General features: G+C 42.6%; 1 protein-coding gene across 1 annotated transcript in view; it reads left to right on the forward strand.

Moving 5' to 3' along the window:
• Window positions 1–23394, forward strand: part of FANCC (FA complementation group C) — a 413110-nt gene extending 389716 nt beyond the window's left edge. The window contains 2 exon segments of the mRNA XM_030193652.1: window positions 11910–12119; window positions 22725–23394. Of these exon segments, the coding sequence (XP_030049512.1) occupies window positions 11910–12119; window positions 22725–22862 (348 nt within the window). The 3' untranslated portion in view covers window positions 22863–23394.
• The last annotated feature ends 303 nt before the right edge of the window (window positions 23395–23697 follow it).

The raw sequence follows: 23697 nt of genomic DNA on the forward strand, positions 1-23697 counted from the left end.
TAGGCCAAGAGGCCAGACAATTTTTTTTTCCTATAGCTATAGAATGGGAGAAAAATCTTAGTGAAGCAAAGTGGAAGAGGCAGGTGACAGAATGAACTGCTCCTTGAGAAGCAGTTGTGTGATTAAAAAGAGAGGAATGGGTGGATTTTCTGTAATGCTGAAGAGATGGACATATCAGGGTTTTCAAAAGAGGAAATATGCTGAACGAAAGAGGAATCTGAATAACAACCCAGATTAATCATAGTAAAGGAAAAGGTAAATAAAGGGAGGAGTTCCTCTTAGTTTGATGTAAAATCTGCTTCAGTTGGAAAGAGCACATTCAGGCAGAGAAAGCAAGTGCACAAATTGTACAGCAGTCGATGCTGCTGGGAGCTACTTTCCTCTGGGATATGAGCCAAAAAAATAGCTGCAGTGAACTTAATAGCAGAAGGCGTCAACAGATGTCGCTCAATGCACAGATAACCAGTGCAGATCATGACTGCAGCAAAAAAGAAAGAAAGAAATCTTATAAACATACTGAAAACTTCTAACTAAGGGTTCCACTGACAGAAGGGGAAACTTTAAAAGGTGACAACCTAGTGAACTGTAGAAAGCTTTTATTGAAAATGTCTCACCACCACCACGAGAAAATGTATCCTCTGTACTCTGTGGCATTATGCAACAGCACAGGATCTCATGCATAAGTATATAAGTATTGCCATACTGGGACAGACCAAAGGTCCATCAAGCCCAGCATCCTGTTTCCAACAGTGGCCAATCCAGGTTACAAGTACCTGGCAAGATCCTAAAACAGTACAATACATTTTATGCTGCTTATCAGCAGTGGATTTTCCCCAAGTCTATTTTAATAATGACTTATAGACTTTTCTTTTAGGAAGCTATCCAATCCTTTTTTTAAACCTAATAAGCTAACTTCTTTTACTACATTCTGTGGCAATGAATTTGGAGTTTAATTACACGTCAAATGAAGAAATATTTCCTCTGATTCGTTTTAAATTTACTACTTTGTAACTTCATTGTGTGCTCCCTAGTCCTAGTATTTTTGGAAAGAGTAAACACGAGATTCATATCTACCCATTCCAATCCATTCATTATTTTATAGATCTCTATCATATCTCCCCTCAGTCGTCTTTTCTCTAAGCTGAAGAGCCCAAGCCACTTTAGCCTTTCCTCATAGGGAAGTCGTCCCATCCCCTTTATCATTTTTGTCACTCTTCTCTGTACAATCACAGTACATTACCATACAAGTGTCTTCACACCCCTGTACATTTTTCATACTCTCTTGTCTAAAATATACAGCTCAAAATGTACTAAAGTAAACATTTCACTGATGTGCACAACATACTTGATATTTTCATCATGAAAGAACTATTACAGAAATATTCAAAAAGAAATTAACAATAAGAAACCAAAAAAATTGATTGCATATCCTTTCTCATAGTAATTGTTTGCTGATGTGTCATGCTGGGGGGAGAATCTCTTTGGAGAGAAAGTTAAGGCTGCATCTCTCATCAGTGAGCACAGCAATACCCTTAAATCCCACTCCAGGCCCTCTTAGTAACATAGTAGTAAATGACAGCAGATAAAGACCTGTACGGTGCATTCAGTCTGCCCAACAAGATAAACTCATTTTACATGGTATGTGATACTTTATATGTATACTCCGTTCGCTGGGTAAATGTCTCCTGTCGTCCCCCTTCTCCCCCACTGCTAACTCCCGTCTCCGTTCCTTCTGTCTCGCTGCTCCCTATGCCTGGAATAGACTCCCTGAGCCAGTACGTCAGGCTCAATCTCTGGCTGTCTTCAAGTCTAGGCTTAAAGCCCACCTCTTTGCTACTGCTTTCGACTCCTAAACATGACTCTCTTACTCAACACCCTCACTTATCACCCCTACCACTGCAATTTCCCCACCCCTAGCTGTCTGTTCATCTGTCCAATTTAGATTGTAAGCTCTGTTGAGCAGGGACTGTCTTTTCATGTTAATTTGTACAGCGCTGCCTAGGTCTAGCAGCGCTATATAAATGTTTAATAGTAGTAGTAGTATACCCGAGTTTGATTTGTCCTTTCCATTCTCAGGTCACAGACCGTAGAAGTCTGCTCAGCATATTTCTTGTACTAAAAGTTCTAAAGCTAATGTCGAAGCCCCTTAAAATTTACACTGAAGCCCATCCATATCTATTCAGTCACGATCAGGACATAGACCATAGAAGTCTGCCCAGCAACGGCTTTGCTTCCCAATTACCAGCGTCGCCACCCAATCTCCACTAAGCTTCCGTAGATCCATTCTTCTAAATAGGATTCCTTTTTGTTTATCCCATGCATGTTTGAATTCCATTACAATTTTCATCTCCACCACCTCCTGCGGGAGGGCATTCCATGTGTCCACCACCCTCTCCGTGAAAAAATACTTCCTGTCATTACTCCTGAGTCTGCCCCCTTCAATCTCAATTCATGTCCTCTAGTTCTACTGCTTTCCCGTCTCCAGAAAAGGTTTGGTTGCGGATTAATACCTTTCAAATGTTTGAACGTCTCTATCATGTCACCCCTGTTTCTCCTTTCCTCCAAGGTATATATGTTCAGGTCAACAAGTCTCCTCATATGGTTTGCAACGCAAATCCCATACCATTTTTGTAGCTTTTCTTTGCACCGCTTCCAGTCTTTTTACATGTTTAGCATGGTACGGCTTCCAAAATTGAACACAATACTCCAAGTGGGGCCTCAAAACCTCCTTTTTTCTGCTGGTTATACCCCTCTCTATGCAGCCTAGCATCCTTCTGGCCACAGCTGTCGCCTTGTCACATTGTTTCTTCACCTTTAGATCCTCGAACACCAACACCCCACTCTCTCCTGAGTCAAGCTTACTAATCTCTCCCCTCCTATTCGGTATCTCTCTTTTGGGTTTCTGCACCCCAAGTGCATCACTCTACACTTCTTGGTGAGTTTCAAATTATCCTCCAGCAACTCATCTGGGGAAGGTGATACTAGGGGAGATAAGGGGAATAAGCTGCCTGCCCAGGTGCAGGGTATGTCCCAGGAGACCACAAATATGTTGTCCAGCTCTTTTTTTAAGACTTCCGGTACAGATACCGAATATACCCATAGATTTAAAAGGGGAAGTGCAAAAGACGGGGGACAAAACAAAAGAGTGAACAAGAAATGAGTGGTGTAATTAATATCTCGTCAATGAGGTTGTCTTCAATACAGCAGGAGATATTATCTAAGGGACTCTCATTTGTTCCTTCTTCTGCATATGATGCATTTAGTACCTATCAAGGATTACATGGGTTTTTTAGAGATCTTAGATTGCACCCTCTTTTGGAGGAATCGCAGGTAGGAGAGCAGGATCATTTACCCAGCACAGGTTAAAAAATCAAGATGGGTGCCCACCGGACCTTCCAATCCTTCTATTATGGCATTCCAAAAACTGGTGTTGGCAGATCTGACAAGTTTGGAACAATCACAGAGTAGGAACATTAGTAATTTGTCCACCAATCATAGAAGATGCATTCAGGAACTTGCCAATAATAAGTGATCATTCAGAGGGCGGACAAGGGCGGGTCCATCATGGTTATGGACCGGGAAAAGTATATAAGTGAAGGTTTGAAACAGCTTCAGCAAACTCAATATTATAGAGCAATTGATTATGACCCTACTGCTGAGCTGCAGCAAACAATCAGGGACTGCATAGATACTGCAGTAACTGATGGAATTTTTTCAGTTAAAGAGCAGCGTTTTTGTGTCATCCAAAGCCTAGGGTCCCTTACATTTATTTTATTCCGAAGGTCCATAAGTCCTTGATGGACCCGCCCAGCCGCCCCATAGTGTCCACTCGGGGTTCGGTGCTAGAACCTTTGTCAAAGTACATGGATGGGCTTTTATGTCCATTTGTGAGCCAAGCTAGTGCCTATGTAAGAGATTCCATTCATTTTATTCAAATGTTGGATCACGTAGAGCTTGAGGGGTTGGACAGTGTTTATTTGGTAGGGCTTGATGTGGTGGCCTTGTACAAAAACATCCCACAGGGTGCAGCAATACAAATAGCTTGTCAGTATTTTACAGAAGCACAAGTTCTAGTTTCTAAGATTGCAATTTTGTAACGGCTATTAAATTTGGTCATATGACATAACTACTTTGAATTTCAGCAGAGATTTTATATTCAAACAAGTGGGGTAGCCATGGGTGCTACCATCGCACCATTATTAGCATGTCTGTATATGACGCAATTTGAAAAAGACCATTGGGCTTATTTTTGAAAGAGAAGGGCGCCCATCTTTCGCCACAAATCGGGAGATGGGCATCATTCTCCCAGGGTCACCCAAATCGGCATAATCGAAAGCCAATTTTGGGCGCCCTCAACTGCTTTCCATGCAGGGATGACCAAAGTTCCCGGGGGCATGTCGGAAGCATAGCGAAGGCAGGACTGGGGCGTGCTTAACACATGGGCGTCCTTGGCCAATTATGGAAAAAGAAAGGCGTCCCTGACTAGCACTTGGCTGACTTTACTTGGTCCAATTTTTCTTTCGACCAAGCCTCAAAAAGGTGCCCGAATTGACCAGATGACCACCGGAGGAAATCGGGGATGACCTCCCCTTACTCCCCCAGTGGTCACTAACCCCTTCCCACCCTTAAAAAATCTTTAAAAATATTTTTTGCCAGTATGCAGGTCCCTGGAGCAGTTTTAGTGGGTGCAGTGCACTTCAGGCAGGCAGACCCAGACCCATCCCCCCCCCCCCCCCCCCCCACCTGTTACACTTGTGGTGGTAAATGTGAGCCCTTCAAAACCCACCACAAACCCACTGTACCCACATGTAGGTGCCCTCCTTCACCCCTTAGGGCTATAGTAGTGTTGTACAGTTGTAGGGAGTGAGTGTCGTGAACTGGAATCTCATGAGCCCTTGGGTCCAGCTGGAGTGCTGAGGTAAGGGTAGACGCCAGCAGACAGCCAAACAACCCCTAGTCTTCACCTGTGGCGACCGCCGTTCCCCGGGAGTTGAACCCCCAGGTGCTGGCGGCCAACAGGACTTCCGGAACCACGGGATTGGCGGACTGTGGACCGCAGGTGGCGTGGAGGCGGAGATTGAAGTGGACACCCAGCCGAGAGCAGTTGGAATACTAGCAGAAGTCAGGGCAGACAGCAAGCAAGAGTAGTCAGGATACCAGCAGAAGTCAGGGCAGGCGGCAAGCAAAGAGTAGTCAGGATACCAGCAGAGGTCAGGGCAGGCAAAGAGTAGTCAGGATACCAGCAGAAGTCAGGGCAGGCAGCGAGCAGAGAGTAGTCAGGATACCAGCAGAAGTCAGGGCAGGCGGCAAGCGAAGAGTAGGATACCAGCGGAGGTCAGGGCAGGCGGCAGGCGAAGAGTAGTCAGGATACCAGCAGAAGTCAGGGCAGGCAGCGAGCAGAGAGTAGTCAGGATACCAGCAGAAGTCTGGGCAGCCAGTGAGCAGAGAGTAGTCAGGATACCAGCAGAAGTCTGGGCCAGGTAGCAATCAGAAGAAACATCAGAAGCACTGCCACTACTCAAGAAACCGAATAGAAGCCAAAGCAAGGAAGGACTGGTGGCAGGGCTTTAATAAATAGTGCAGGAATTAGGCTCAAGCATGTGCAGCTGTCACAAGATGGCTGCCCCCATCAGAGAAGACGCCCTACGCCCAAATATGGCCTTCCTTCCTGAAGCTGCCCAACTCCAAGATGGCTGCCACAACCTAAGACACCCAGCTCCAAGATGGCTGCCCTATCCTGGAGATGCCCACATCCAAGATGGCCGCCCTATCCTCAGATGCCCATATCCTGAATAGTCAGGGGACAGGACAGTGAGTTTTGAGGGGCTCAGCACCCAAGGTAAGGGAGCTATGCACCTGGGAGCAATTTCTGAAGTCCACTGCAGTGCCCCCAAGGGTGCCCGGTTGGTGTCCTGGCATGTGAGGGGGACCAAGGCACTACAAATGCTGGCTCCTCCCATGACCAAATGGCTTGGATTTTGTCGTTTCTGAGATGGGCGTCTTCGGTTTCCATTATCGCCGAAAAGTGGAGACAACCATCTCTAAGGACGACCATCTTTAACATCAACCTAAATGTTAAGATTTGGGCGTCCCCCACAGTATTATCAAAACTAAAGATGGCCGCCCTTCTTGTTTCGATAATACGGGTTTCCCTACCCCTTCACGGGGACATCCTGCGAGGACGCCCTCAGGATAACTTGGGCGCCCCGTTCGATTATGCCCCTCCATGTCTATACCTCTACATTAGTCTGTTAGTCTCCTCCCCCTTGTTACTCTTCCTTTCAGTGCATTTTCTCTCTGCATCTTATTTCAAAACTACTCCTCTTAGGCTGGGCTTCCTCCTACCCGGGGACCTCCCAGTCACCCCCCCCCCCCCCCCCCCCCCCCCCGTGACTTATTCTTTTAGTAATCCTCAACCTAATAGGGGATTACACATGTTACTATTGTATGAAATTTAGGTGCCGGGACAATGCATGCTAAGCACAAGTTTTATAATGGTAGTTGTGCATGCAACTGCTATTATAAAATACCAGCATAAGTCTGCATTTGCACAGCTAATTTTAGGCATGAGCACATCTGCCAGCTCAATAGCTGGTGTAAATGCTTGCACCTAACTATAGTCTGTTGGTCATGTAAATGATAGTATTCTATAACCTGCACACTCCTGCCCATTCCCCTCCCAGGTCCATAACCCCCTCCTCCCCTTGAAGTTGCATGTGCTTGAATTTGAGCGTGCAACTTATAGAATAGCGACTAAAGGCAGTTACAGGCATAGATGCTCATTGGTACCAATTAGTATCAATTAAGGGTAGTTAGATTTTCAGAAGGCATTTGACAAAGTACCTCATGAAAGACTCCAGAAAAAATTGGAGAGTCATGGGATAGGAGGTAGTGTCCTACTGTAAATTAAAAACTGGTTAAAAGATAGAAAACAGAGAGTAGGGTTAAATGGTCACTGTTCTTAATGGAGAAGGGTAGTTAGTGGGGTTCCCCAGGGGTCTGTGCTGGGACCGCTGCTTTTTAACATATTTATAAATGACCTAGAGATGGGAGTAACTAGTGAGGTAATTACATTTGCTGATGACACAAAGTTATTCAAAGTCGTTAAATCGCGGGAGGATTGTGAAAAATTACAAGAGGACCTTTCGAGACTGGGAGACTGGGCGTCTAAATGGCAGATGACATTTAATGTGAGCAAGTGCAAAGTGATGCATGTGGGAAAGAGGAACCCGAATTATAGCTACGTCATGCAAGGTTTCATGTTAGGAATCACTGACCAAGAAGGGGATCTAGGTGTCATCGTTGATGATATGTTGAAACCTTTTGCTCATTGTGCTGCTGCAGCTAAGAAAGCAAATAGAATGTTAGGTATTATTAGGAAAAGAATGGAAAACAAAAATGAGGACATTATAATGCCTTTGTATCGCTCCATGGTGTGACCACACCTCGAATATTGTGTTCAATTGTGGTCGCCGCATCTCAAAAAAGATAAAGTGAAATTAGAAAAGGTGCAGAAAAGGGCGACAAAAATGATAAAGGGGATGAGATGACTTCCCTATGAGGAAAGACTAAAGTGTCTAGGGCTTTTCAGCTTGGAGAAAAGATGGCTGAGGGGAGATATGATAGAGGTCTATAAAATAATGAGTGGAGTGGAACAGGTAGATGTGAAGTGTCTGTTTACGCTTTCCAAAAATACTAGGACTAGGGGGCATGCGATGAATCTACAAAGTAGTAAATTTAAAATGAATCAGAGAAAATGTTTCTTTACTCAACATGTAATTAAACTCTGGAATTTGTTGCCAGAGAATGTGGTAAAGGCTGTTAGCTTAGCAGAGTTTAAAAAAGGTTTGGAAGGCTTCCTAAAGGAAAAGTCCATAAACCGTTATTAAATTGGACTTGGGGAAAATCCACAATTTTGGGGATAAGCAGCATAAAATGTTTTGTACTTTTTTGGGATCTTCCCAGGTATTTGTGACCTGGATTGGTCACTGTTGGAAACCGGATGCTGGGCTTGATGGACCTTTGGTCTGTTCCAGTATGGCAATACTTATGTTCTTATGTACAGGCTTCTTGTAAATACAAATATACACATACCAACCATTTATACAGATGTGCCTCATACCTCCTTGTCTAACTGTACAACTACTGCAAGCCTAGTGAGATAAGACTGAGCCCTCCCACTCAGATTTGCCTGAGTATGTGAGCAGAGGAAGGGGAAATGCACCATTGTGTGACATACTAAGTATGCACTTTAAAACTTGTTAATCAATATTTTCACTTCAGTAGTTGTGCACTCTAAATACAATACTAATAAAATGAAAGTTACTCTGTTTTTTTCAGAGCTTGCCTCTTCCTTGTGCAGGATTCTTTATTTTACCAATAGTTGATTCATCACACGCCTTTGTATGTGTCAGTAGCTTAGGCACCAAGAGGGTAATTCTATAAAGGGATGTCTATGTGCAGAGTTGGCCCAACCATGAGGGAAGACTAGGCAGCCACCTAGGGCAGCAGCTTCTGAGGAGCAGTAAAGAGCAGCTGCAGTTAAAGCAAAGCACTGGATTCTGACAGCCACACAAACTCAAAGAACCATCAATGTGAATTTTTACCCAAAGGAAGCGTGGACAATTATCACATAGTACACTTACCTAGATAAATGACTTGAAAATTGCCCTCTTTATTTGTGTGTTTGAGATAGATATAGATATATTTACACAGAGAGAGACACACACACATCAAAGTTTAAAACTTAAGTCATGATGTGATGGGGGGAGCAGAGATTAGGAGCCTGAAAGTTAATGGGGGGGGGGGGAGAATGCATAAGGCTGAAGGTTCGCCCTAGATGCCCAATATTCTTGCCCAGGCCCTGCCTATTTGTAGACACCAGGAATGTACCTATTTGGAGCCTATTGTGGGATCCTTTTACAAAGGCGTGCTGAAAAATGACTTGCAGTAGTGTAGGCGCGGGTTTTGGGTGCACTCCGATCCATTTTTTAGCGCGCCTGTAAAAAAAGGCCTTTATTTTTGCTGAAAATGCATGTGCGGCAAAATGAAAATTGCCGCGCGTCCATTTTGGGTCTGAAACTTTACCACCAGCCATAGGTAAAGACTCACGCGGTAACCGAGCGGTAATGACCTACGGGTGGCAAATGCCACTTGATGTGTGTCCATTACGCGCACCCGAAAATAAAAATATTTTTCAGATGCATGTATCGGACGCGTGCCAAAAATGAAATTACCGCAAGAGCCACGCTGTAGTCAGGCAGTAACTCCAATTTGGCGTGCATTGGGCACGTGTAGATGCTTACGCGGCTTAGTAAAAGGGCCCCCATATAAGGGAAAGTAGGTGTCTACTTTTCTTTATAGAATACTAGTAAAAAAGGCCCGTTTCTGTCAGAAATGAAACAGGCGCTAGCAAGGTTTTCCTCGGAGTGTGTATGTTTGAGAGAGTGTGTGTGAGAGTGACTGTGTGAGAGAGAGAGAGAGATTGTAAGCTCCTTTGAGCAGGGACCGTCCTTCTTTGTTTATTTTCTACAGCGCTGCGTAACCCTAGTAGCGCTCTAGAAATGTTAAGTAGTAGTAGTAGAGTGAATGTGCGTGTGTGTGTGTGTGACAGAGATTGAGACGGTGTGAGTGTGTGTGTGAGAATGAGAGTGTGTGCCAGGGTCCCCCCTCCCTCCTACCCAGTTCCAGGCCCTCCTTCCTCTCCCCCTGCAGCCACCCATGTCCAGCGACCCTACTGTCCCCCTGCCCCCCCTTCAGCCGCCCATGTCCTGTGACCCTCCTCTCCCCTGCCCCCCCTGCAGCCACCCATGTCCAGTGACCCTACCTACTCTCCCCCTGCCCCCCCTCCAGCCACCCATGTCCAACGACCTTGCTTTCTCACCTGCCCCTCCTTCATCCACCCAGGTTGTGTAACCAATTCTTCGTGGCAGGCAGGAAAGATCCCCGGTCCTGCCTGCCCACTGCTGGCGCTGAGACGCTCCCCCGCTGCCGGTTCGCTGTTCAAAATGGCCACCTATACTTCCAATGGCAGACTCGCGAGACTTCTGCTGAAGTCTTGGAGGCCGCCCTTGTAAGTATCGGCAGCCATTTTGAACAGCGATCCGGCAGCGGGAGAGTGTCAGTCAGCACCAGCGCCAGCAGCGTGCAGGCAGGACCGGGGATCTTTCCTGCCTGTCCCGAAGAATTGGTTACACAACCTGGGTGGATGAAGGAGGGGCAGGTGAGAGAGCATGGTCGTTGGATATGGGTGGCTGGAGGGGGGGGCAGGGGAGAGTAGTGTCGGTTTACATGGGTGGTTGCAGGAGGAGAGGAGGGTCGCAGGACATGAGTGGCTGGAGAAGGGGCAGGGGAGAGGAGGGTCGTTATTTGATGTGCTGCTCCCTGCCACTTGCTCCGCATGTTCCTCCCCCTGCCTAGGAATCAGCTGTGAGTGACGTCAGCCTGGCTACAGAGCCTAGCTCAGCAACTCTGAAGGCGCCACGAACACAGGCAGGCACATTGGAACGTTGGTGGTGAGAATTATTATATAGGACTAGCATAATTGGTCAAAAAGCTGTGCTCACTTACACCAGCCATACAGCAGATCTTAGAACGCATATATATTATAGTGGAGTACAGTATAATATGATGTGCCCCATCTAGCCATGTGAACACCCGATTGCAAATTACACACCATCGAATATTGGCGTATACTTACAGAATAGCCAAAAAAGGGCCATTTGCATGCATGTCAGCATAGACACATACATGACTTGAATACTGTCATATACACGCGTTCCTGTCTCCTAAATCTAGGTGGATCCTTGTGGAATTACCCCTTAAGTGACTTCTGTTTTCCATGTTTATATCATTTTTCCATGATTGAGTCAGCTGTTAGGAGTAATCTGTGCAGGCAGTGCATGCTTGGGAAGCAGCTGTCTTACAAAGCGTTGCTTATATACTGAATTTGGCACAGAAAGGATTGACTAGCTATTGATATATGGCTTCTAATAAAGAATCTGGCATCTTTATTTCTGAGCTTCCAGTATAACAAGACAGTGCTTCAATACTGATTCTTGAGATAAGAATTATTTTTGTAAATTAAATGTAGGAGTGAATATAGTTATGGATTTATCTGTAAATGTCTGCATTTATTTGTGCATTGTATTACCTGTGCACAGCAGACAAGATCACAGCGTCATTGGTCTTATCACACACTTTTGAGTCTCTTTGACTGGAGATATGCCTTATAGTAACACTTGGAGTCTGACATCAGCACAGCATTAATGGCACTGTGAAATTATTAATGTGTTGTCTGAAGTGCCTGTAATCACTTCTTCCCCCATTACTGCAGAGAGGATGAAGCACTTTATTTTTTTTGTTTAGTTTCCATCAGCTGAGTATTTGTGGGTTAGTGGTGGTGATGAAACAGGCATGGAAGCACAGCTTGCATAAGTCCCAAGGAAGCAGAGGAAAGTAAAGATCTTGCAGAGTTTTTATGAGTTCAGGTCTGACTGTATAGAGAGGTTTCACTGATTTGTAGCTGAAATGTTGAAACAAGTCTTTCAAGAACCCCGTGTTGCATTCCCCACAATGCAGGGATCTGCCTGTTCTTCAGAAGTGCTGTCTCCATTTCCTTTCATTACAAAAGCTGAAATCCTGGCACATTGCCCTAATTGCTTAATCTGCAAAACCAAAGGAAGTAAAATTATTACAATTCCACCCAATTTGTGTTTGTATTGAACAGGGTTAACTGAAACACTCTTATTTCTTTCTAAAACAGAAATATAAAAATGTAATTTTGTTTTTCTGTTTTGTTGTACTCTGCTAAGGGTTTTCATATTTGCTGGCATGGAAGTAGGTCAAATCAAACAGGCACTCTTACATGTCCACCCTACACTAATCCTTTAAACATGTTTTCCCTGCAGGTGGAAGCCAGAGTAGCGTCTGATCGTCTGGTGATGCTTTCCTGCAGTCCCACCCTATCAGTGCCTAAGCTGTTGGCTGCTGTTGTTGCAGACAGCACTGAAACTAGCACACGTCACCCTTCCACTAACCGGATTATCCAGCACCTCCTTGTAACCCATCTGCTGTTTTCTTCAAGAGGACACACAATTGCTAAAGGGTTTATTACACATGTAAGTTATTTTGTATTTCCAGTCTGGAGAAACATAGGGGAAAGATAGGTGCATTATGGTCTTCTTTTCTTCATCCCATGTCCATAGATCCCAAATGGTAAAGACCTGAAAAATAGTACCTGAGGCTTGACTATAGAATTGTTGTGTAATCAGCCAGTGATGCCTAAAAGCAAAGAATATTGGGCCCAGGCTTCGCAAGCTCAGTTTGATAGTAGGCCTCCCCCACCTCACATTTCAGGCCCTGATAAGAGCTTCTTTTAACTGAAGAAAATTAAGAGAAAAATCAAGCTGAATCAATGTAATTAGCTGACTGGTAATTAAAAGAAAAGAAAGTATTAAACTTGATTTTACATCATTCTCCAAGGACATGCAGGATATGCAATACTCACATATGGGCAATGTCATCCATCAGAGCCCAGGCTGGAAAAAATGTAGTCCCTCCCCTCCCCCACCCCCCAGCACAAAAGCATGTATCTCTGTCTTATAGATTAACTCAGGTTGAAAGGATAGTTCATTAGCAGTATGAAGCGCTCTGCCCTCTGAAAATCACTACGTGCTCCGCTTTTTCAGATGCCCTAATGCCAGCTCCAAGCTGGCATAGGGTTTCCAGCTGTAAAGGCGCCTTTGTTCACTGAGCATCGGTGGGAATAGGAAATGACCTCATCTACACCCTGTTGACTACATTAACATGCTATTTGCACTGTTCTTCGCTGAACTCATTGTTTCGTGCACTCCGAGCCTCTGAGCATTGTGCGCTAGTTAATGCAGGTGCTAGTCCGGTGCTAATGACCTCTAGCACCCGCATTTGCTTTTCAGCATCAAGGCCATTCTTAGGCCACTTCACTAACCATAAGGCCACTCCTCCGCATGCATACCCACTACATCTGTTAAATGCAGATCTCTCTCATGCATATTGTGATAGATAAGACCATGTTTCCCTATTGCTTTCTCACTACAGGAATTATCCCCTGGGGAGCTGTAAGACAGGTTTGGAACTCCAAGGTCAGAGGAAAAAACCTGAATCAGCCTCAGGAAGGGGGAGGATTGTAAAACTCAATAGGTTAGATGACACTTAGTGAGTAAGGAAAGAAACCCAAATACTATTTTTGCTCAGAGTGGCTTACAAGGAAGGAAGGAATAACATAATGAGGCTCATGTTAAAGAACACGTGTAATTGATAGTATTCTATAATTTGTGTGTGTAAATGTGTGCCTTGTCCAAACTTTGCCCATGTGAACACCCACCTACAAAGTCCATGCCATCGAATAGCACATAGCTGGAAAATGGTCATTTACATGCATTTGTGAACATACATGTGTGTAAATGATTACAAAACTGACATTTATGCACGTTCTTGTTGTCTAAATCTAGGTGGCTCCAAATAGAAATATCCCCAGTGTGTTCTAGCACTTACTTTTATATATGAACTGTATACCCTGGGGCAATTTTTTAAGCGCCTGCTTGAGCATGTAAAACTCTGTTCTATACATGCAAGTCACAGTAGAAAAAAGCATGATGGGCCCCAAGAATCGGTTTTAAGGAATACTTTAAAACCCAACATGGGCTGTGTTTTGGCAAAGTGCTTATGTTTGGGAGGTCTATAAATAAATAAAAATATATATATACATACATATACAGTGCAATCTGCTTAAGTGCAAGGGTCTGGGACCAAAGAAATACATGCAGTTAACCGGAGCGTGCACTTAACCGTTGTGACCCCAAGAAGCTTGACATCTGATAAACATATGTACAGTACTGTTATTATTATACGTACAGTATACAGTCTCCGTTAACTAACGTTAGGCTTACTTCAAGTAATCAGTTATAGTCCTCTGTTCCATAGATTATGTCTGCCAGACGGTAAAAACTGTCATAGCCCTGACATCCAATGGCCTCCAGATAGGCCCGCAAGGTGTTGAGACTCTCCAGCGCTCTTGCAAAAGTGACAGGAGGAGGTTGTTGAATTTCATCAGCATGTGCCTCGCTGCTCATTTCATCATCTGTTTCATCATCAGCCGTTGTTGCCTGCATGTAGGCGCATGTCAACATCAGTGCTGTCGTCAGCTGTTTGTAGATCATAATCAACAGCTACTCCTCTTCAGTAACACCGGCTGGGATGTCAATAACCTGTTCATCTGACGCGTTTGCAACAGCTGCATCTGTTTCGCCCTCTCCACATCCTTAACAAAGCTTGCCCGCTTGTAGCAGTTCACAGTGGTTGCCTGTGTAACATGATTCCAGGCTTCTTTCTGCATATGTAGGGAATCCAATAATGATGGATTACAAGCCAGTTCAACAGCACATTTATCCTTGCCAGTCTGGTCATCCATAACGCTCATCAGACGACGTAGCACAAGAGCCCGATAATGTTGTTTGAAATTGGCTATTATGCCCTGATCCGTAGGTTGGATCAGAGAGGTAGTGTTTGGTGGCAGGAAGACCACCTTGACGTTAGACAGCCTGACATCATCCCTGTGTGCAGCACAATTATCACAAAGCAACAAAATCTGACGCTTTTGTGCCCGCATTCTAGTGTCTAACTTTTTTAGCCACTGCTTCCAAATTTCCTCAGTCATCCATGAATTTGCATTAGTCTCGTATGACACAAGAGGTCGCTTAACTTTCTTGAAGCAACGGGGCTGTTTGCTATTTCCAGTGACGAGGGGTTCCAACTTCTCACTCCCATCCATATTGCAGCAAAGGAGGATTGTCAGTCGGTCCTTCGATGTTTTACCTCCAGTAGTTTCGGCATGTTTGAATGCAAGTGTTCCATCAGGAATCGCTCGCCAGTAGAGACCGTTTTCGTCAGCATTGAAAATGTCACAAGGTGCAAACTCGTTCAAGATGGTAGGAAGAACTGAAACAATCCAATTTTCATCACCAAAGTCATCAGCCTCTTGTTTCTCACCATTCTGTTTCTTGAATTTTATGTTGTTCCTCTCCTTCCATCTTTCCAACCATCCAACAGTGGCTTTGAATTCAGTTAGTCCAAGACTTTCAGCTAGCTGGTTAGCTTTTTCCATAAGCAGTGGACCACTGACAGGAAACTGTCTGCTTCTGACTCGAGAAAACCACGGAAGAAGAGCATCTCCCGCCCTTTTACGTTTCCTGTGTGGATTTGTATTGTTTTGCCAGTCTTCCAGAAGCTGATCTTTCTGCTTCAAGACACATGAAATTTGACTGGGATTGACACCATATTCTTTAGCAATAGACGCTTGACTTTGTTTTCTAATTTTTTAAGAACTTCTATTCGTTCAGCCAGTGTTAAAGTCTTACAGTTCCACCGCGACGACGACAACTGCAGTGTACACTCTAACAACATTCTTTCGCTTATTCTGCGTGTGGCAGTTAAAGGGACGGTAAATTTGAAATCTCGTTGGTTGTCACGTGCCAATCGGCTTCCATATTCCGTGTGCGTGCTTATGCAGAGTCTTTCCTGCAGAGGAGCTGTCCTAAACCATGCATATAAGCGAATCTTGCACTTATCAGTGGTGCGCTAAACCGAAGTTTGTCCCCATAGAAACTGATGGCGCCAAAAATGGGACCGAAGTACGGCATGCAGTTAAACAGAGCATGCGCTTATCCGACGTGCACTTAAATGGAGTGCACTCTGTGTGTGTGTGTGTGTGTGTGTATATATATATATATATATATATATATATATATATATATATATATATTTACATACACACACACAAATGTATAAATAGCATACATATTTCTGAATAAATATATTTATTTATTGGAAGTTATCAGTTCAACCAGTTCAACGTGGCTAACAATTCTTAGTTTAAGATATAGAACAATACATTGTATAAGATATTATTGATCTAAAAGATAGTGAAATACCAAAAAGATAATAACAGATTATGTATGTGTAATTCTTAGTAATACAGTTGAGAACTATAATTTTACAGGTTTAGAGATTTACAATATAATGAAATACTGACAAGCTAAAACACGTTAAACATTCCACATGAGTGATACATCAATGAACCATTAGTTTTACATAGGTTATTTAGCATCCAAATAGAAGAATGCCTTTAAGGACTTGCAGAAGGATAGATAGTTTTTTATGCATCTTTAGCTTTTGGGCGCGAGTTTCACCATTTAGTGCTTAGATAAGGGAATCCATTTGTGAAAATGGATTTATATCTTATTTTCTTACAGTTAGGAAAATGAAGAATGAGATAATCTCTGGATTCAGGCCTAGAATTTCTGGGTAGAAGGTAAATTATTTTGAGCATGTAGTCAAGTAACATGCCATATAATTTGTGCACTAAAGTACAGATTTTGAAGAAAATTTTGGCCTTTATTGGGAGCCAGTGTAGTCTTACTAAGAGCAGGGATGCTGTTTCAAATTTAGTGACCCTATAAGTCGAGCTGCAGTATTTTAAGTTGTTTGTAATTTTCTTAATTACTTGCATAAATAGCATTACAATAGTCAATTTGAGAGAGTGCTAAAGTTTAAATTAAGGGTCTGAATGTTTCAGTTGGAAAAAATGACCTAATTCTTTTTTAGTTTCCATAGTGTATTGAAAAACTTGGTAGTCACTGCAGATGCTTGAGTTTCGGAAGATAGGTATTGATCGAGTATAACCCCTAGTATTTTTAAAGTTGATTCTAGTGGATATGAGATGTGTTTGATTGTGAAGCTACTATGTGTTTTGGGATTGAATGGATTGGTTACTGTTAGAAATGTTGTTTTGTCTCTTTTTAATTTGTTTGAATGTGGAAGCCTATTCTTCCATCAGATCTAGACTTTGTTTGATGATATCCATTATATTGTACAAGTGATTGTCGAAAAGAATGTATATGGTCACATCATCTGCATAGATAAATGGGTTAAATCCCCTCTCGTCCAATATTTTTCCTAACGGTGCCATCATGATGTTAAATACTGTAGGTGATATTGGTGAACCCTGTGGAACAACGCAGTTAGGTGACCATGGTGAAGATATGGATCCTGCCATTTTGACGATAGGATCTTGATGTTAGGAATCCTTTGAACCATTTAAGAACCGCTCCTCCTATTCCCATGTTGTCCAACAGATTGATTAGTATAGCATGGTTGACCTTCCTGCCAGTACTTATCTTCCTGAACTCTACTAGTGTCGTTAGTACGGTTTCTGTGCTATAGATTGATCTAAAACCAGATTGTGATTCATGTAGGAGGGAAAACTTGTAGAGGTAGTCCATCAGTTGTTGGGCCACAAGACCTTCCATTACCTTGACATAAAGGTATTGGGGCCACTGGGCTAAAATTAGATACCTCACTTCTCTTAGCAGACGTATTCTTAGGTATAGGGGTGAGCATGATATTTCCTTTTGCCTCAAGGAAGTTTCTGTGTGATAACATATAATGTAGGTAATTTTGTAGAAGGTTTATGAATGTTATTGGGGCACCTTTTAAGATATAACTAGGACAGACCTCTAGTGTGCAATAGGAGGAGGAGTATTTCCTCAAAAAATTATGTTTGATTATGTTTGTTTATTAAAATTTGTTATACCGCCCTTTCTAAACCAACAGGTCAGGGCGGTTTACAATAAACTATATATCAATAAAAAACAATAAAACAGGAGATTCCATTGTGATAGGAAAAAAACAACACACAAACCAAGATCATTCATATCTTACAGTTAACTAAAAAGAAGTTAAAACGGTTAAAACCCAGGTCAGCAGAGAGAAAAAGAAAGAGAGCCAGCACTGAGATAATCCAAAGGCAACAGAAAAGAGATGCGATTTGAGTAAAGATTTGAAGTTCTTAAATGACAGTTCTGAACAAATAGAAGTTGGCAAGTCGTTCCATAACTTAGGACCTAGAAAGTAAAAACTGGTGTGTCTGGTGGATTCAAGATGACCTAGTTTAGGTGATGGAAGAACTAAGCGATGGGAGTCCAAGGAATGTAAGGATCTAGAAGGAGTGTAGGGAATAATCAAAGAGGAAAGAAAAGACAGAAAACCACTGTGATAGGTGTTGTGACCTGATAAGGAAGGGCAAATCTAGACCAGCTTCAATCTGCTTTTATTTCTTCATTTATGTGGGCTGGATACCCTATATATGCATCAGTATTGGTCTTGAGTTTGGATAGGCCTTTCCTAATTTTAAAGATCTCTTCTTTGAAAAGCGTTGCAAGACGTCAGACTTAGAAACAGAACGAAGAAAGAAGAGGACCTCGGCTGGCGGGAGTTGGGGTCCCCCGCCAGCAAAGGTAGGCAACGGCGGGGGACGGTTGGCAGGGGGGGTCAAAGTTGATGGTGGCGGCAGCAGCAGGGGGGCTAAAATGTGCCCCCTCACCTCGGGCTCTGGACCCCCCTCTCGCCGAAGTCTGGCTATGCCCCGGTACACACTACTGTAAAAGAGTTGGCATGGCTTGGAACCATTTAAAATTGAAACACAAATGAGTCTCAGGACTTCTTTAAGATCATACAGTAAATTTTAGAGGATCAGTCTGAATGCCTGTCTCCGGTTTAACCAGCATGTTTCACTGCATTGCTATGGTGGAGAAGAACATCAGAGGAAGAGGCCATATTGTCATATACCTTGTTACATTAATGGCTTCTTTTACCTAAAGATGACGACGGGAAGTTTCCCATAACTTGACAGTTTTGTACATTTGGGTTACGTTTGGGGATCTTATACAATACGCCAAAATTGTAAAATACTAAATTCTAATCCCCCCCCCCCCTTTTAATGCAAACTAAATAAAAATGAAAAGATACCAGACTTCAATGTTGAGCAAAATTTTACAAATGTGTGTTTAAGTCAGGGATCTGGGCTGGGCTGTTTTTAATGGCAGAGGCTGGATCAAATTTTTCAAAGCCCAACCCTGTTCCAAGCCTAATTGCAGTGCAGCTTGTGCCAGTTTTGCCATCATACATCTGCTGGGGAAAAATGGATCTGAGTTTACTACATGAACGATTCCTGCAAAGGAGAAAGGCAGGCTTGAGAACAAGGGGTTATTATTTTCCCTGCCTTTTTATGCACCTCACGTATAATACGGTATGTTACCAAGATCAATTGGATTAAATGTTGGTATAAACTCAATAGAAAAGACATCTTTTACTATCTTGCATTGGCGTCTTCCTGTCTGCATTTCCAACAGAGCATCCCAAGCAAATTACTGAGACAATACAGGATATAATTCTCTTCATTAATCAATTAACCAGCTCATGTTCTGTCCTATATGTTAAGGTGGACTGGCTAAATTAAAGATACTGTCACTTATTTATAAAGCAGTGTGTCTTTTTAAACAAATCTACTTTTGGGGTGGTGAGCTGTGAACATGTCCAGGATAGAATTAATGTCTACAGTCTATGCAGAAAAGAATGTTTAATACATAGCACACAGTATTTCCCATAAACAGACTGCTGAATTCTGTATCCTCATCCCCTTATGTATTCAAAAGCACCTAAAAAAACTGAAAAAAACATCTGAAAACAGGGATAAGAGTGTGCACAATTTCTAATGTTTGAATCACAAATAAATATGCTGATGTTCCATAGAATTGCTTATTCATTTGCTATGGACTTTAATGGATAAAAACCTGTTGGGGCTGCAGAAAATGGTGACATTTGATATCTCTGTAAAAGTTTGCCCATGGCCACAGCATCCTTCATCCAGTTTGCAGGAAATGTGCTCTCTTCTGTTTGTTTTAATGAAAATATGAGTATTAAATTCTGGAGCAGAACAATTTGCCAGAAATAGACTCCATAGGTAGCCTAAAATTTACCATTTGTTTTCACTCTAGGCAGGGTATGTGGTTGGAGAATGCATATTTAAACAAACTCACCCAGAACAGGCAGAAAGGAATCCCTTGGCAGGGTGGGTGGAAATCAGTGATCAACGCGGATCTGTGACAGTACAATTGACAGGAACAAATGGGCAGACTTGGTGGCCCAAATTGTTTTTATCCACCAACATCTTGCATGTACCAGTTTTGTAATGATTTTTTAATGCTGCATCATCAACTTATGATGGCTAAAGTCACTTGGGATGGGGTCAGTAGTTCTAAGGTGGTTTCATTCATATTTAAATAGGCAAGAACACCAGGTGAGAATAGGGAATAAAGCCTGAAGTTGGCTTAGGCCAATCCAGGGAGTCCCTCGTGGTCAGTGCTTTCTGTGCTACTATTCAATATCTATTTGAGCCATCATGTGTTAGTAATAAGATCATATACAGATGTTAGTAAACATTTTCCCCTATGTCAGCAGGAGTAAATGCACACACCTAAATGCGGCACTTTACCACATAACTTTTAGTATAACTTATGTATGTAATGTTGGCTCCCCTCCATGCCGCCAACCCCCCACCCCGCGAACACCGCCTTGCGATTTTTGTACAGTGTTTCAGACCTTATTCAATCTTTGTTTGGATGACTAAAATTATTTTCCAAGGACTGCCCATTTCAACCCTTAAATCATTACAGTTGATCCAAAACATGACAGCAAAGGTCATATTTGATAGGTCAAAGTTTGAACATATAACCCCCATTGGCTGCAGTAGAATTCTGAATTAGATACAATGTTTTGCTCACAATATTTAAGATTGCGAATAACTTGGCATTTGAATTCTTAGCTCCTCTCATACATCCAGTTGTACGATCAGAATATTTTCTGAAAATGCATAAACTATTCCATCATTAATTGTCAGTAAGAATTGGACCGCACCTGCTAGGGCATTCTCAGTTTTTGCACCTAAATTTGTGGAATATGTTGCACAATAAGTTGCAGGCAGTGCCAGACTCACAAATTTTTCGAATGGGAATAAAGTCCCAATTGTTTGCACGAACATAAAGAGCTTCCGTTTATACAAAATGTAGACATCAGAATTGAGATGACCAGGTCTGGGCATGATCAGTTTTTAAAGGTGTTTAATTCTATTTTATAAGTTGCAGTCACTTTTGGTGGAAGTGAGGAATAAATGTAATTAATTATCTAAAATATTTATTGTACCTCGCCTAGAACCATGGTGATTGGGTGAGTTTTAAATAAATGTGTGTTTGAGAGAGAGAGAGAGAGAGACATACATTATTAGGCAAACAGTAAATCTAGAACAGGATAGCAGGTTTGGAGGACTCAGGGTACAGTGTAAGAAACAGACTAAGGGAACTTGGGAAGGGGGGGCCAGAGAAACAGTCTGTGGGGGTCTCTGGGCAAAGGAAGGGGCAGTCTTCGACGGAGAACCTAAAAGAGAGATTGGAGAGGAGACACAGGAGAAAGAATGGCGAACTAGTGGGGGCTGCAGAAGTGAAGAAGAAGAGAGCAACTGCAGAATCCAGTAGCTGTGCAGAAAGGATATATTTTGGTTGAGTCTCAGCCAACAGGTGAGAGAGCAGGGGCTCAAAGCAAGAGAGCAGCAACTGTGGAGACGAGGCAAGAAAGAGAGGAGACAATGACAACGACCTAGACTATATCTCCCGCCTCATGTTCCCCTGCTTATCCCCTGTTTCTATCCCCTTTTGCCTCATCGACCCCTCCCCCAATGCTCACCTACCCTTACTCACACCTCTCCTATTCCCTTCACTCTTGCCCATTCCCCTCTGCCTCATCTACCCTCCAACTGCTCACTTACCTTTGCTCATACTTCTCCCACTCCCCTCATCCCTGCATTTCTACGTTCCTATTTCTTTTATTACTCCAATAATACTCAACTTATTTCTCTCCACCAATACTTTGTAATCCCAATTACTATGTAAGCCGCATTGAACCTGCTTTGAGTGGGAAAGTGCGGGGTACAAATGTAATAAATAAAGAAAGAAAGAAGAGAGAACAGCAGCCATGGAGAATGGAACTAGAAAAAAGACCTGGTGATAGCAAATCAGCAGTGCAGGGCTGGAAGTAGAGGAAGGGAGCGTGGAAGAGAGCAGTGGCTGCAGTAAAGAGAGACAAGATAATGGGGGCAAAGTGCTTGGGAAGTGAGGAACAGGGGCTGATTACCAGGATTCTATGAATGTACATTCTGCAGCAATCGCCTTCTCAGTAGTGTTGCAACAAACTGAGAGCTCTGCCCATTGCAATGTAAAAATAATAAATACTGAATAATGGATTTAAGCCTCTAACACCAGCAGACTTGCAGCCTCTGTTGAGGGTAAATCTGGAGCTGTTTGAGGTGTCTCGTTGCACTAGGAGTTGAGAGACAGGAGCTCAGTTCTCCACTGGTTAAGGACAGCTAGTGATAACATCTGCATACACTGTTATCAGGCTGAGCTTGCCTTGTTTTTCCCACTCCTTGAATGTGTTATAGTTCTGGATGTTTTTCTAAAACATAACTGTATGTGAGTCATCAGCATATGAGTGCGTGCTATTTAGAATTGTTTGGGAACAGACACAATTTTCCTTTTGGCTATATTTACTTTCCTGTTTTTGTCCTGCTGCCATTGCCTCTGCTAGATCAGTAAGAAGCAAAGGCAGAAGGCCACATCGAGATCAAAACCAGGGGTCCCTGCACTCTTTCTTTGGGGTAGATTGAAAACATGATATCCTTTTGTGTGTGTTGTGGAATTTCAAGTTATTAGCATTTGAAGCACAATGCAGCATTTTTGTTTAGTTAATAATTCAAGGCATACCAAGATCATTCTCACTCCCCTTCTTTCTCCCCCCAGATGACTCAGACTGTGGAGACAGCCTACGAAGTTTCCAATATGTTGGCTCGCACTGCACACAGACTTAGTATTCTTGGATTAAAATATCAAAGACAAATAAAGCTGGCACATGAACTACTTCAAGAAATATCTGTATGAAAGAAGTCAGGACAGCTCACAAAACTTTGGAAATATGGTAGGCTGGCATTATGCAAATGAGGCTTTTAGCCTCAGGAATATTTGCTTGCAAATCCTTTGCTGTAGCCTCCCTCTTAAAACAAGAACTGGTGTGTTAGAGCAAGCAATGAATTGTTGTATATAGTATAGGGAAAACATTCTCATTGGAATGATATTTTGTATAGTTTTAGGTTAAATATGTTGTTGGTTTGAATATCAGAAATGGAGCTTTAAAACATGAAAATACATTTACATACAAGGTGAAGAAAACTCCAGAATAAATATATGAAATGCCATCTGAGCATTTATGAACTTCGTGCAAACTTTAAGAAACCTTTGTATTCCTCACCAAGTGTAAGCAATCTTTCCAGTACCTTGCGTTTGCATCACCTTCATGGTATCCTGTTTTTTAAGTATCCAAAACCTGACACTGTCTTTAGAGTTGTGCAATGTGCTTTGCATGCAGCTGCATAATCAGAGGTTTGCATTCATAACACTTAGGGGATCTTTTACTAAAGGTTAGCTCAAGTTATCTGTAGCAGGTCCCATTTTATTCCTATGGGCCCTGCTGCAGATAACACGAGCTAATCTTTAGTAAAAGACCCTCTAAAATTCTAACTGTTACTAAATTACTTCAGTCTGATTTTTGGTTACAATTTAGGAACCTTCACCCTAAAGGAAATAGACAAGTTTTGGATCACAATCCTGTATTTTTACTATTCATATTTGCACTGCTTTTCATCAAATACAGCATAATATATGTTTTAATATAACCTGTTTATAATGAACTGTCGCTGGTATCCAAAATCCACGATCA

This window comes from Microcaecilia unicolor, chromosome 2 (assembly GCF_901765095.1).
Source record: "Microcaecilia unicolor chromosome 2, aMicUni1.1, whole genome shotgun sequence".
Classification (NCBI taxonomy): Eukaryota; Metazoa; Chordata; class Amphibia; order Gymnophiona; family Siphonopidae; genus Microcaecilia; species Microcaecilia unicolor.